Here is a 16,515-nt window from a genome sequence, read left to right as displayed (position 1 = left end):
TCTGGGGGGGGAGTGATGTGGCGTCCACCACATGTGCATCCTACTAACATACATACTTACACACATATTATAAACATACATCCAAACAGACATACTACACAACACATTCCAACTCAACATAGAATATTGGATTGACGACACAACGGACGATCGAACGTACACAGTGGACAACCGCATTGTTTATCTCCGTTGTGACGTCGTCCTTTGTTCTATGTTGAGGCCCCGCCTACCGGTGCAAGCGCATTGGAGCGACGGATTTTTTATATTGGCTACGAATGATCCTACCAACGTTTACGACTTACGCATTATTCATTATTCTACCACCGTCATAACCGTTACTTGCGCTTAAAAATAATTCGCTTTGTGTTTAAGTATTGTGTTCGTGTTTATGTGTACATATGTGATCGTCTATGCCTGTATAACGTTATTTCTTCTGTGCGCATATATTGTGTGTATAACGTGTGTATAATATACACGTTTATGGACCATCTGCGTGAGTTTCATTTCTTATTATAATATTCTCACAGACCCTAACACACGCATCACTTACCCATACAGTTATTAATTAATATATTATGCTGTTTATTATACACAATTCCACTTAAATCAGGTAATGATCACAATCATATTTTTTTTTTTATAGAATAGGAAGGTGGGCGAGCATATGGGCCACCTGATGGTAAGTGGTCACCAAACGCCCTTAGACATTGGCATTCTAAGAAATGTCAACCATCGCTTATAGCCAATGCGCCACCAACCTTGGGAACTAAGATTTTATGTCCCTTGTGCCTGTAATTACACTGGCTCACTCACCCTTCAAACCGGAACACAACAATATCAAGTATTGCTGTTTTGCGGTAGAATATCTGATGAGTGGGTGGTACCTACCCATACGAGCTTGCACAAAGCCCTACCACCAGTAAAATATCTGCTATATTATGCACTACAAACAGTTATTAATTAATATATTATGCTGTTTATTATACACAATTCCACTTAAATCAGGTAATGATCACAATCATATATCGACCGCCAGGTGACTTGATAAATGTCTCAAGTTTATTATTTAATTAATAAAATAAAAACATAATACTAATACATTTTTTATCCTTTTTTACATTCTATATATCACCTTGAACATTACACAAACATTATTGCTTTTTTGTTTAGAAGTGAGATATTTTGAGGTTACTAAGTAAAACACGTATATGTATATTTTAATTTTATTGTTTTATTAGTACAGTAACAATAAATATAAATCTGTTAATGTCCCACTGCTGGGCTAAAGTCTCCTCTCCCTTTTGAGGAGAAGGTTTGCAGCTTATTCCACCAAGCTGCTCCAATTCGGATTGCTAGAATACACATGTGACATAACTTCAATGAAATTAGACAGGCAGGTTTCCTCACGATGTTTTCCTTCACCGTCAAGCACGAGATGAATTATAAAAACAAATTAAGCACATAAAATGAGTACTTTAATTAGTACTTTAATTTATATTAAACTTAATTATTATATATATTCTTTTTTAATTGTAATTTCCACATATTTTACCATCGGTACTTTGCCCAAAGTTTGCCTGGTAGCGCTTGTAGCAATAAGCAAGTTGTGAGCGATAAGGTCTTCTGCGCCTAATATATTTATTATTATATACACTTAACAATCTTCGACTGAATGATTTTTGACTTTGACTTTGACTTCGAATTTACGTTGTAAACGGATATTTCTCGTTTTAGTTGGTTATGTTAGCATTTAAAATAATTAATGATACTTTTGTTTTTATATGTGTATTTCTAATTATATAATCAAATAAATATTTATGTATTCTTATAAAAAAGTCATTTTACTTCTGGTTTGTAAGAATACATTACGTACATATTTATATATAATAATTTTAGTTAATTGAAATACAATAAATATGTATAATGATATTCAGAGTCTCATAAGCTGTTATTAAATCACTATAAATTTAAAATGGCAGCATGTGAATATAAGATCTATTTTTAAAAACAACCTTAGTCACTATATAAATACATTAGCTGATCGTAGCGGCTTCGCGCGGGTAGATAAGGAGAAAAATGTATTTCGGATAGGATTTACGTAAAATCCGTTCTTAGTGAACGTCTACATCGGGGAAAGAGTAGTTTCGGCGGGTAGTTTGGAAGATCTCGTGGTGAGAGGTATTTCGTATTGATATAGACAGACTTCATTAATATCATCTTCAGTTGAGAAATTTCAAAAACAACATAATAAATATCAAATGTACGCTTTTTCTGTAATTTTGGGCACTGTCCGCTGAATTCGTCCGCTTGTAATGCAATGATCCAGCGATGAACTTCTTATTAAGGCAAGTATCGTTGAGTGACCGGTTCTTGATTACGCATGCGTAGAAATGTGCAGATGCTCGAGGCGTTCTTTTTCTATCAGGATCTTCAAAGTCCACTTCGTAGAGACCAAATTTCGACCTGAAAGAAATTAAAGATATGTTAGTGCTTCATATGTTTTAAATTTTAATAATAATAAGCCGTGATCACTGGCTATACACGTGAATCTTCATCCGGATATCTCAGATATTATGTGTTTAATTTGTGTTTATTATTCATTTCCTACTCGAGCATGTGTCGGATGGCAATTTGCGACAATTTGTATTATTGTGTTCCGAGTTAAATGATTGGTGGTGCATTAACGGTAGAAGTGGCTTATACTTCTGCTTGCTTGCTTCTTGGCCACTTACCATCATGAGGCATTATACCCCCTAATCAAAGAAGTCACTAAACTTACGTATATCCAGCCAACCACTCAAAGTTGTCTAACAATGACCACGCTGCGAAGCCTATAACGCTGACATTGTCCACTTTAATCGATAACAGCACCTGTAAAATAAATAGGCTTATTAAAATTAAAATGTTTAACAAAGTAAATCAGTGTACATATCAGGACAGAAAAGCGAAACCATTTTTGTCGAAAATTTTAAAGTAACCTGTTCCAAGTGCTTGTAATAGAAGTCAGCTCTATCATAGTCTTCGAGCTGATAATTGCTCGTAGAATAGCCGTTCTCTGTGATCAGGATATCGATATCACCATATTGTTCCTTTAACCACGCCATCTGTTTCCGGATGCCTTCAGGATATATCTGAAAATTAATATGTGATTAAAAGTAATTTTGACAAGACTGGCAAACAGGCCCCTCGATGACAAGTGGTTCACCAATGCCCTGGCTGTACTTACCCTTCAACGTGTAACAATAAAAAGTATTACGGTTTGGCGTTAGAATAATGGCGCTAATGAGTGGGTGGTACATACCCAGCGGGCTTGCGTGAAACCTCAACACCAAGTCATATATTATAAATAATTTTTATTGATTCTATAATTATTTTAATTGAATTAACATTTCACGACTGAGTGCAAATCATTGTATGTAAAAATTGTAAATCTTGAAGAGCACGAGGCGTGAAGAGGGACCTTGCGGGCAGGCAAGGCGGGGGCGGCTAGTGCAGAGCATTCTTCCCGTCTGTACTGGCCGTCGTTGCATTTGGACTCTACTACCACTTTATTTTTTATTAGATGCTTTCAGGTTCGATGGGAAACAACAAACAACAACATGGGAACAAATTTACCAATTATTTATTTTAGGGACAGAAAACAGTTACACTATATGTATTAACGAATGTGTTGATTTGATGAAGAAAAATAAGCATGCAAACAATGTAACCCACAACACTATCTACATATTACTAAAAATCTGGTAAAATTTTATCTGGTGGTAGGATGTTAAACATCCGCCTGGCTTGTTACCACCGTACGCATGGTGAAAAACTCGTGAAGTGGCTTGCAGCCGCGTTTCGAGGTCAGCCAGCGTACAGCCAGAGCCCGAGCGAGTATTGCCGCGATGGGTGTTGGTCCAATGGAGACGGCTGTTGAACCAATGCCGGGGGAAACTGTATTGACCTGCCGGACAGGGAGACCCGAAGAAACGGCTGTTCCGCTGGCCGCCCGTGGCATAGTACAGGGGCCCGAGCGTGCCTAACCAGCTCGTGAGGCTGCCCCACCAGGCCACGCATAATCTCGGGGTGGACTGTCGTGCCGGTTGGTGACCGGTAGGTGGGGTCCCGGCGGCCACTTCCGGGGGGGTTCGGGGCCCTTCCGTCCGGCGGGTCAGTGTATTTTTCCTTTTGGCAACCACTTGGGGAAACACGCCTCCACACTTTGCCCATCCCTATCGTGGCAATACATCGCTCGCTTCACGTCTCTTTTCCATTTTATTTTTCCCAAATGGCGCAACAAAACAGAAATAACGGTCGTACAGCGGTACACACCCCCACCATACTCTCGCTGTTTGAGGTCGAGTTCTCTAACATCCGAGGACTCCACACTAACCTCAACGCTGTCCACCACCATCTCGAGACAGCACGGCCAGCAATGTTGTTTCTCACGGAGATACAAATACTCCGTCCTGCCGATACCAGCTACCTTAATTATCCCGGCTACACGCTTGAAGAATCCTTCAAAGCGAAAGCCGGAGTATGCTTGTTCGTCAGGACGGATGTTTGCTGTCACCGAATGCGCTGCTTGGAGGACCCCTCCTTCTCCATGTTGGTGGTACGTGTGGACCTGGTTCGTCAGAGCCGAGTCTACGTGTACCTCTACAGATCCCACAATGGTGACTTGGAGACAAGCCGATTATTTGACCATCTTAGTCGGGTGGCAGATGCTGCGCAAGAGCAATTTCCTAACGCGGAATTGGTGTTTTTGGGGGATTTTAATGCTCACCACGAATCATGTGGTTGAAATCCCTCAAAACTGACCATGCTGGAAGGACTGCTCATGCTTTTGCTCTCACACATGACTTGACCCAACTGGTTGATCAGCCCACCAGGAGGATAGTGCTGAAGAAGTGCGCAGCGGAGCAGTCTCCTGTGTTAACGCGCCTGTTCCAACTTTCTCTCTCTTCGGGATGTGTGCCGGAGGCTTGGAGAAGAGCTAATGTGCAAGTGGTTCCCAAAAAAGGGGATCGGTCTGACCCGGCAAATTATCGGCCAATAGCTATCACCTCAGTACTTTGTAAGGTGATGGAACGGATTTTAAACAACCAACTGATCCATTACCTAGAAGATCACTGTTTAATTAATGATCGTCAGTACGGGTTTCGACCAAAACGGTCCACAGGTGATCTTCTAGCGTACGTAACACACCTCTGGGGTGAAGCTATCGACAAGCATGGAGAATCGTTGGCTGTCAGCCTCGATATCTCCAAGGCTTTCGACAGGGTCTGGCACAGAAGTCTTCTCTCCAAGCTGTCGGCATATGATCTGCCTGCTCAGCTATGCACCTGGATTGCCAGCTTCCTGCACAAGCGTAGCCTTCGTGTTTTAGTTGATGGTTGCGCTTCATAATTCTATGTAGTAAATGCTGGGGTCCCCCAGGGATCTGTGCTGTCTCCCACACTCTTTCTTTTGCATATCAATGATATGCTCTCTCTTGGGAACATACATTGCTATGCAGACGATAGTACAGTGCATGGTGGATACCACGGACGCGCAGTGGCTGGGCGAGCAGAAATTGAGGAGAGGCGGAAGGATCTTGTCATTGAACTCGATAGGACGTTAGAGCTCATCGCCAAATGGGGCTCTGATAATCTTGTTGAGTTTAATGCCAAGAAAACACAGGTATGCGCTCTCAAGGCGAAAAAGTCAACATTTTCCCCTCTTCCCTCCCTCTGTGGTACTCCCCTGGTGATGCAAAGCAAAATCACCATGCTGGGGTTTGACGTTCGCTGCGACCTTAGTCCAAGGGATTACATCGAGGCTGTTATAAAAATAGCTTCACGGAAACTCGGAGTTCTGAACAAGGTGCGGCGTTTTTTCACGCCACAACAACTGTGCCTGCTGTACAAAACACAGGTACGGTCTTGCGTAGAATATTGCTCGGACCTTTGGGATGGCTCCGCTAAGTACCTACTGGAGGCCTTGGACCGGTTGCAGCGACGGGCCGTACGCATTATTGGCGACGTAAAGTTCACAAACACCCTTAAACCTTTACAATTGCGTCGTGAGATAGCAGCACTGAGCGCTTTCTATCGACTGTATCACGGCGAGTGCTCTGAGGAATTATTCTCTCTAATTCCTGCTTCCCCCTTCCTTCTTAAGTCCACGCGAGCTGGTTCTCGATGTCACCGCCTAACTGTGACATCAATTCCATCGCGAACAAAGAAATTTGGCAACTCCTTTCTTTGTCGCACTTCCAAAAAATGGAATTCCTTACCAGCTCACGTGTTCCCCTCCTCTTACAACCCGGGTTCCTTCAAACGAGGCGTGAAGAGGCATCTTGCGGGCCGGCAAGGCGAAGGCGGCTAGTGCAGAACGTTTTTCCCGTCTGTACTGGCCGTCGTCGCGTTTGGACTCTACTACCACTTACCATCAGGTGGAGTAGAGTCATTTGCCCTCCCGGCAAATATAAAAAAAAAAAAAGTAAAAAATAATTATCACTAAGGGTTGTATTAAATTGACAATATACAGAAAAATTATATACATTAGGCATACTTTAATAACATAAGGATTTAGTTAATTTTTTTTTTTATAGAATTGGAAGGCGGACGAGCGTATGGGCCTACTGATGGTAAGTAGTTACCGACGCCCATAGACATTGGCATTGTAAGAAATGTTAACCATCGCTTACATCACCAATTCGCCACCAACCTTGAAAACTAAGATGTTAAGTCCCTTGTGCATGTAATTACACTGGCTCACTCACCCTTCAAACCGGAAGACAACAATACCAAGTACTGCTGTTTTGCGGTAGAATATCTGATGAGTGGGTGTTACCCACCCAGACGAGCTTGCACAAAGCTCTACCACTAGTAAAGAGTAATTATGACTAGTCATTACCGGTAAAATTTTGGAATGTCCATAATATGCATTAGGAGGCTGTTCCAATATACCATTTAATTCTGGTGCACCAGTTAAGAACCAAATGCCAGGGTCTTCTCCTGGTTTGGCTGATCTGATCATATTTGTAGTGTAATAGTTGACGCCTAAGAAATCAGCTGTGCCTGTAACATTAATAATAATATGAGTATGTAAGTTTATATATATGTATGTATTTGAGGAACGTTATACGTATTATTCTTTGAATGTTTTTTTTTCATATAAAATGATGGCAAATGGTCATCATCGCTCATATATATTGGCGTAAGAAATATAAACCATTCCTTACATCGTCAATGCGCCACAAACCTTTGAAACTCAGATGTCATGTTCCTTACAGTAGTTACACTGGCTCAACACCTTTCAATCCAGAATAAAACAATACTAAGTTTTGCTATTTGGTTGTTAAATATTTATTTATGGGTTGGTGCCTACGGTGCCTGACGTAAGTTTTATATAAATGTATGTACAGATATAATTAAATTTACGCTGCAATAGTGCTCCTATTCTAATAAAGTATTGTATTTTGTTTTTATCAATTCGAATGTAAATATAAATTAGATGTAATTATAGGTGCAGAATTTTGTAGCACATATAGAAAACGGATATAAATCTTTATTAATTTTGAAAAAAACCTTTTACAAATATCTTCTCTTCCTCAGTAAATGCGGGAAGCCTGGACTCATTGTACCCTTGCTTACGGCTATATTTCAGCATCACCTTTTCCGTGGAAGGAGGCCAACCACCATTTTTTGAAAAAAATGGATAGGCATATCTACCTACCTGCAAACAATATTTTTATTATTGTTTCGTATTATTTTTTCTGATAAAAAAATCCTGGAACATGTTCGCAGCATCACCTACTGGGTCTAATCTAATCGTAAGCTATTCAGGGACCAATGCAAATGCACGCAAAAGTTTCATCAATATCGGTTCAGCTGTTTAGAAGTTCTGTGATATGTACATAATTTTCGAATTTACTTTTTAAGGAATTGTAGCATTGACTATTTTCAAAGTTATTTAATATAAACTTTTTTTTAATTCAAATAAAAAAATATATTAAACATGTAATACCGCATGATTTCGTGCAAGCTCCGCGAGTTCGCTGTCTTCGGGTGAGTAGGGCTCAATCCACATAAGGTTATTTGCGAGAGATATTCGCGCTGTAAGGCAATATGTGTAATCAGCAATGGATAATTTCATTTGTATTATGTAATGCAAAGTCAATATCACAGATTTGGAGTAGGTTATATAATGGAAACCTACTGGAAATAATTCATTTTGTAGTGGAATCAAATATTTATATTCGAATTCGGTCTAGTGGCTACATGTAAGGTCGCAGACCCGGAGGCCCTAAGTTCAAATCCCAGGTCGGGCCAATAAAAAGTTATTGAGTTATTCTGTCGAAAATTCTCAGTAGCAGCCCGGAGTCTGGTAATTGGAAGTGCGTACGTAAGTAAAGTACGTAAAGCCGTTGGTCCTGCGCCTGAACTCTATTCGGTTGTGTCGGATTGCTTGCATTGGATTATGAGAGTAAGGGAATAGAGGGTGCACCTGTGTTTGCGCACACACTTGTGCACTATTATATGTCCTGCGCAGTTGGCTAATCTCTTTTGAGACTTGCCGCCGTGGCCGAAATCGGTCTGGAGGACATTATGATTATATATATATTGAAATTGGGAGATAAGACTCCTATATGAACTTTTGGTCACCTTCCGGATTTGAATCCCTTACAGGCCAATAGACCATGGAGAAAGTAAATAAATAATAATAACATACCATAATATCTGTGCCTAAATTCATGTTCAAATATCCTGTATGCCTTAGCATGAGCAAGCAATATGTTTTTATTGCATATATATGGGGCGAATTCAGTTTCTTTAATAAGAGGTGCATATATTCCAGCATTGTAACCACAATCGCAGACAACATTCGCTTCGTTGACAGTTAGCCAGGTTTTGACACGGTCAACGTAGAGAGAGTACAAGACTCTCGCGTAGTCACCAAACCAATCGACGATGAGGGGATTTGCCCAACCTCCTTAAATTTAAAAATATATTCATAAATAAGTTTCATGTACATAAAAGTCTTCGATAATATTCTTTAGAGGGAATTCAGATTTTGTTGTTCATTCATATAATCGGTATGCTGCTCGGTTTATTGGAAAAATCAAACAAAAGTATTTTTTGTAAATTCTGCAATATTAATATTTCGTTTATGTTCAAACATTGGGATAATTTTGAGGAGGTAGAGGAGGAGAGCTTAGGCATGGCTTTTGGAGGAGAGCATAGTATTGAGGAGCTGAAAGGATCCAATGGATAGAATTCGTGGATTTTAACCGAACATTCTGGTGCGATTCTCGGCAAGCACCATAAATCCATAAATGGTAATCATCCCACTAAGTGACTGCTATTTACTTATGTGTGTGTTATTATTATACACTTACCCATATCTTGAATTTTTACAGGCAGTTCCCAATGGTACATTGTGATGATTGGCTCTATACCTTCAGCGAGAAGAGCATTTATGAGGTCGCTGTAATACTTTGCTCCGGCTTTGTTAATGTTTTTCGGAAAACCATCTGGTAGAATGCGCGTCCAACTTATGGAAAATCTGTAGAATAAGACATTGTAAAAGAACTGGGTTATAAATTAGGAACCACAATGAATCAATAATAGTGGGATTAGGGATTAATAACCATCATCAATGTAATAGTAAAATATATCCAATAATAGTGTAATTTAAAACAGCAATACTTAGATTTGTTGTGTTCCAGTTTGAAGGTGAGTGAGCTATTGTAACTACAGGCACAAGGGATATAACGTGTTAGTCTTCAAGGTCGATGGCGCATTGGCGATATAAGGTATGGTTAATATCTTACAGTGCCAACGTCTCTGGGCGGCTCCTTACCATTGTCCGTCCGCCTACCTACTATAATATGTCCTTCGTGATTAAGTTCTACGTTGAAAATTTCGTCTTTAATCAAAATCGGTTAAGCGGGTATCGTAATATTTATTGCTGCTTTATATTCATGAAGTTTTTTAGATAAAAAAGGATCTCCTCGATAAACCCTATATGTACCTGTAAAACTGAAGTCCCAGTTCCTTAGCAATCTTAACATCCTCACGCCATTTATGATATGAGTCGGCAGCGACATCAGCTGTCGCGTTTTCTTGTATTTTTTCAGGGTGCGTATGTATTAACCTGTCCCATATATGTTCTCCTTTACCTGTTTCAACAAATGCCGAATAAATGGTTTTTAAAAGTAATTATATCAATTTTAGTTACATAACCAAATTGTGAATAAAGTCTTAAATTGTCATTGCAGTCTTAAAGATTACCTTTTCGTGGATTGGAAAGCACTTGAAGCCATTGGTTTTGAACCTGATTTCTCTGATAGTCCCGTTGTTTAGAATGAAATATTATGAACAGTGCGCCTACATATGTTTGTGTGTATAAATAAAATAAAAGGGAGGGTATTAGGTAAAATAAAATCTATATCCATCCTTGGAGTTCAAGCTTGCTTCATACCAAATTTCATCCAAATCGGTTCAGCGGCTTAGCTACTTTCGCTTTAGCTATTTATAATATGAGAACAGATGTTAGCAAGATTTACTTATATCAATAATCCTCACCGTCAGCGTTCCAGCCTCCTTCTATTTGATAAGATGCTGTGGCAGCCCCGAATTTAAATTTCGGAGGGAACTTAAGGTCGACACACCATGATACTTGCACGAGGGAGCTGAAATCAAATATACAAATATTTATCAGTTTACGTCTTTGTTTAGTCATTATTATTTACTACCAACCAAATAGCAATATTTGGTGAAAAGAATATGTAAGCGGTGGGTGGTATTAACCAAAAATTGCTTGCATGAAGCCCTACGACCAATCTCTAAGCCTTGAACACGCTTGAACCTCAATTAAGGAGATAGGTTACTTTTTTATATCTAAAAGCATCGTTAATAAAAATAATGTATTTTGGATATCTGCAAGAAGTTTCACTGAGGATCGGTCTGAGGATGAACATGTCCAAGACCAAAATTATGACTAATCGCCACATACGTGAACCTAACATAATCGTAAGTAAGGACACCGTACAGGTGGTCAGCGATTATATCTATCTTGGACATCGTTTATCATTTGATCGGAAATCTCAAATACAGGAGATCGAACGACGCATTGGATTATGGTGGGCTGCTTTTGGAAAGATCGAAGGTACGTTGACATCCAAACTCCCACAATGCCTCAAGACCAAGGTGTTTAACCAATGTGTCTTGCCTATACTCACCTACGGTGCCGAAACATAGATGCTTACTAAACATAACATGCACAAAATAAAAGTGGCACAAAGGGCGATGGAGCGTGCTATGCTAGGCATCTCCCTCGTTGATCGAGTACCAAACGCAGAAATCCGACGAAAGACGAAATTCGAAGATATTGGGAAGCGTATCACGAGGTTAAAATGGAGATGGGCTGGATACTTGGCCAGACGAGAAGACGGAAGGTGGACTAAAGTCGTCACGGAGTTGTGGCCTAGAGAAGCAAAAAGGCCAGTGGGCAGACCACCCGCCCGATGGTCAGACGATTTTAGGAAGATGGGAGGTGCTCAATGGATGTGACTAGCACAGGACCGGGTAAACTGGCGCGCCTGTGAGGAGGCCTATGTCCAGCAGTGGATTAATATGGTCTGAACATGATGATGATGATGATGATTTTGGATAGGATTAGCGTAAAATTCTTAGTGAGCGTCTACGTCGGGGAAGGAGTACCTAACTGTGAGAAATATCAAGTCAATCGGGTAGACAGATTGATTAGTCAGATGACGAGCCGCTTGACGTGGTTGGTGGATGCTTACCTTTCACGCCGATTGTTGTGGGTTCAATTCCCACCCAGGACAGATATTTGTGTGCATGAACATATCTGTTTGTCCCTAGTTTGGGTGTAATTATATATTTAAAGTATGTATTTACAAAAGAATAATAGTATATGTAGTATATTAGTTATCTGGTTTCTATAGTACAAGTTCTGTACGAGCTTAATTTGGGATCAGATGGCCGTGAGTGAAAAAAAATGTCCCAGGATCTTATAACTATTATAGTTTAGGAGATGTCGTGATGAGTGGTATTTCGCTTATATATGTATTTAGATTACTAACGTTTTTACATATTCGTTTTTATCATAATCATAAATCCGTCAACTCCTCCTGAGTTAAGTGACAAATACACGAACAGATGAAATTTATATATTAAGATATATCTTCAGAACTATATTATAAAATGGTGAAGCTTGTAAGTTTGAATGTAGGAGATAATAAAAACCAGTCTGGGGTGGTGGCAATACTTAGTATTGTTGTTGAAGGGTGAGAGTGTCAGTTTAACTATGGGTACAAGGGACAAAATTAATTTAAACAGGCCGGTTGGCATGGTTGGTAGGTACTTGCCTTTCACGCCAAAGGTTGTGTGTTCGTTTTCCACCCACGACAGACATTTGTGTGCATGAACATTTTATTTTTTTTTTTTTTTTTTTATAATTGGGAAACATACAGTATACACCACATACAATATACAACAAATTATACTCGTTCATACACCAATCAAGTTTCCACTTAAAACTAATTCATGTATGACAGTAAACAAGCAATTTTGTAAAATTTAAATAATAATTATGAAAATTCAAACAGTTAACAAACAGCAAAACAATATTTTTATTTTATCTATTTATTTTTTATTATATATATATATATAAAAAATAAAAACATTGACTAAGTCAATAAGCTTCCTATTGAAGCTCTCACAAGTGCGATATATAAATTCATTTTGAGCATAATTGGTTCGAGTGGAGGGTAAGTGGAATAAAGCACTATTGTGTGTGTACACTTTTTTCCTTAAAAGATATGGACTATCATTCAAGTTATGAGTACGACGATCCAATAAGGAAATCATTTTAGATGGACTTCGATTCAGAGTGAAACGTTTAGAATTAAGATATTTAACAAATTTATGTTGAATTTTTTCTATTGTATCAATATAAGTTATATATTGTGGATTCCAGACTACAGAACCATATTCCAGCAATGAACGGACAAAGCAATTATATAAAAGGACAAAGGTTGTGTCATTTTTAAAATCCTTACTAACCCTGAGTATAAAGCCAAGCATTCGAAATGCCTTGGCAACTATATAATCTATATGGAATTTAAATATTAATTTGCAGTCTAGGTATATCCCCAAGTCCCTCACCTCAGCTACTCGGGTAATATTGTCATTATTCAATTTATAATTAAAAGTTATTGGATTTGACTTTCGTGTAAAAGAAATAATGCAACATTTCTTAATATTTAATTTAAGTTCACATTAACATGTCTGTTAACATGTCTGTTTGTCCTGAGTCTGGGTGTAATTATCTATATAAGTATGTGTTTACAAAAGAAAAGTAGTATAATGTTATCAATTAATACTTCCGGTCCTGCATATACGGCTAGTTCGGGTACATCTTGATGATTATTTATAAGTATAGATTAAAACTTCTGTTTAACAATTTAATTAGTAATTTCTTAATCAAATAAATAGTTGATTCATATTTGTTTATACTTATTATATATTATTCTATTTATTAATGGCGCCTTCTGCTTGTCAGCTTCCGGCGCAATTAATAAATAGTGCTTATTGTTTATTTATATTTTCTCAAATTATGTCGATTAATCAATGCTATAATAATTTTGTTTTATTATGTATAATGTAAGGATTAAGCTACTAGAATCTTATTTTACTGATCTGGTTAGGTTATCTGCTGCTTATCAACTTCCGGTGTAATATATTAATCTTTAATATTTAATGTTACATAATCCTGTATTATTAAATAATAGTTGTCCGTAAATAATCATTAGAATAATTAAGATAAACAATGTTTAATATTATCTTTTAAGTTTGTAAATTTAGTATTAAATTAGGTCAAGATGTTTTTGTATAAATACCGCCAGTTTAAATATATCGGGCATTGGTATTGTAACCGTTGTAACGAGCATTACAAGTGTTATCATTACAAGTGCCACCCTGGTAATCCACCTTCTATAATATGTAGTATATTAGTTGTCTGGTTTCCATAGCACAAGCTCTGCTTAGTTTGGGATCAGATGGCCGTGTGTGAATAATGTCCCAGGATATTAAAATTATTGGAGTTTCTTAGGGATTTTTAATATTTCGTACAGTGCCAGTGTCTAGGGATGGTGACCACATCAACTGACTTATTTGTCTACCTAAACAAACTAGCAAATAGATAATTAAAAAATTTAGTCCTTTTGTCTAACTAAAACCATTATCAATTTCATTCGTTTATCCTTAGCAGCGTTGGCACGAAATCCAAGGCGGTATAAACACGTAAATGTGTATTATTTAGGTAAATAATTTTTTTAGTTATCTATTTAGTCATTATTTTCGTAATTATCTATTAATATGTATGTAATGGAGCCATAAAAGATCAAGCACCGGAAACGCAAAAGGGCACGGTCATAAGTCTGTAGAAAAAAACAAATGATTGTCAAAAAACAAAATAAAATTATTAAACAAACATTTATCAATTAAACATATTTTTGACTGACTTGTGACGCTATAGGTATCCGCTAGACGCGGCATTTATTGACATTAATACAGCTCGAAGGTCTGCATTGGCCTTATAGACATGTTTGTATTGATGATTAAGTTTGGAGATGTAGTAGGGTACCATCAGCAGATAAATATAAAAACAAATAAGTGTAATATATTTTTTGTTTTTGTAGGTACTTAATATTTTACATATTAAACGTAATTTTTAATCTTGAATTTCTTTAACTTCATTTGCAAATATACAATATATTTAAAAATATACAACATAATCAAAATTATATTTACACGAGACTATAAGGATAATGCAGAGATGGCCTAGTGGTTAGAATGCATCAACCTTAACAAATGATTGTGGGTTCAAACCCAGGAAAGCACCACTGAAATTTCATGTGCTTAATTTGTGTATATAATTCATCTCGTGCTTGTACAGTGAACGGAAACATTGTGTGGAAACCAGCATGTGTCTAATTTCACCGAAATTCTGCCACATGTGTATTCCACCAACCCGCATTGGAGCAGCGTGGTGGAATAAGCTCCAAACCTTCTCCTCAAGAAAGGCGGGGAGGCCTTAGCCCAGCCCAGGACATTCACATGCTGTTACTTTTAAGGAAAAAATAATTCAGTAGTATGCTCGTAAAATTCTTGAATTCATTATACGATAAAGATGAATTTTCAAAATTCAGTTGTTATACTGTACTAGCTGTCAGTCCCGCCAAAATAAAGATTTATCCCGAGCCATGCTAAGGGCATATAATAAAAAGAATTATGTCCTATGTATACGTTAAAATAAAGTGGTTATAACTGCTTAAGTGGAATAGTGTTGTATTATAAATGAAAGAGTGATTTCGGCCATGGCGTCCAATCTCAAGAGAGATTATCCAACTACGCAGGAGATATTATTGTGCACATTGTTCCATTTTACATTTAACTTTTATTAAACATTGAATATGTCCATTACATTAATGAAATACATTGAATTGAGAATATGAATGTTTGGTGTGTTTTTGTGTTTATCGGCGGTTATCGTCTACAGCGCTCCTTTCCTTTTTCTGTCATAGATCCCATGCCCATACACTTACAATAAATTACCTACTTTTTAGTAGATATAATTATATGGCAAAACGTTTGTCGGGTCAGCTAGTTATTATTTATATATATATATATTTAAACTGATAACTGGGTATAAATATTATAATGCTAACAAATATTACAATTGTTTGTTTGTTATACTTTCACTTTTTAACCGAATGAATAAATTGATCATACCCCCCTCAAACACTGTCGAAGCGGCTGGCGGAAACTGGTTCACAAAAATACGGCAAAAAGCTTCGAAAAAAGGTGGCGAAGTTATGGCCCATAAAATTAGGAGTTAAATGAGCTCCTGGATTAAACAGCACGTGTTCACGTGTTTTATGTGTAAAATAGGTAGCGGAGTAGCGGCCACCTGATTGTAAGTGGTCACCGCTAGTTCGCAAGGTTAGTGGCGCAAACAGACATGCTTATACACACAAATGTCTATCCTGTGTGGGAATCGAACCCACGATCTTTGGCGCGTAAGGCAAGTATCTACCAACCACGCCAACCGGCGTTTATAATATAATATATAATATGTTTTTTTTTCGTTATGCTTTGTGACTAAGCTACAGGGTTGTTAATCTAAACTACGGGTGACTTTATTTTTAATTTCTTTTAACTACAGTTATTTATAAAAGATTAGAGAAAGAAGTATATCCTATCGTTGACATTCTTTTGTTAACATTTTGAACACCTACAAATCTATATTACACGTTTTACGGTTTGTATATGTTGAAGTGTTCGCGTTCGCTACATTAGCGACCTAGACCGTCAATTTTCACTACGACTACGTCGATATATTAAGCTATATATAAAATAAATAATAATAATAATGTCCTCCAGACCAATTTCGGCCACGGAGGCCATTCTCAAGAGATATTAGCCAATTGCGCAGGACACATTATTGTGTACAAGT

At 37.8% G+C, this 16,515-nt stretch overlaps 1 protein-coding gene across 1 annotated transcript; it reads right to left on the bottom strand.

Annotated features, from left to right (window-relative positions):
- Positions 1 to 1,930: 1,930 nt before the first annotated feature.
- Positions 1,931 to 11,229, bottom strand: LOC126777316 (myrosinase 1-like). Its single transcript, XM_050500319.1, has 12 exons — positions 11,213 to 11,229; positions 10,557 to 10,663; positions 10,003 to 10,150; positions 9,368 to 9,534; positions 8,701 to 8,961; positions 7,996 to 8,084; positions 7,557 to 7,704; positions 6,883 to 7,046; positions 2,979 to 3,131; positions 2,780 to 2,871; positions 2,265 to 2,463; positions 1,931 to 1,945 (listed from the first exon to the last, which is right to left on the bottom strand). Exons 1-12 carry the CDS (start codon positions 11,227 to 11,229, stop codon positions 1,931 to 1,933), a joined length of 1,560 nt encoding a protein of 519 aa, XP_050356276.1.
- Between the last annotated feature and the right edge of the window lie 5,286 nt (positions 11,230 to 16,515).

This window comes from Nymphalis io, chromosome 22 (genome assembly GCF_905147045.1).
Source record: "Nymphalis io chromosome 22, ilAglIoxx1.1, whole genome shotgun sequence".
In the NCBI taxonomy this organism is placed as follows: domain Eukaryota; kingdom Metazoa; phylum Arthropoda; class Insecta; order Lepidoptera; family Nymphalidae; genus Nymphalis; species Nymphalis io.
This window is presented reverse-complemented; position numbering and strand designations above follow the sequence as displayed.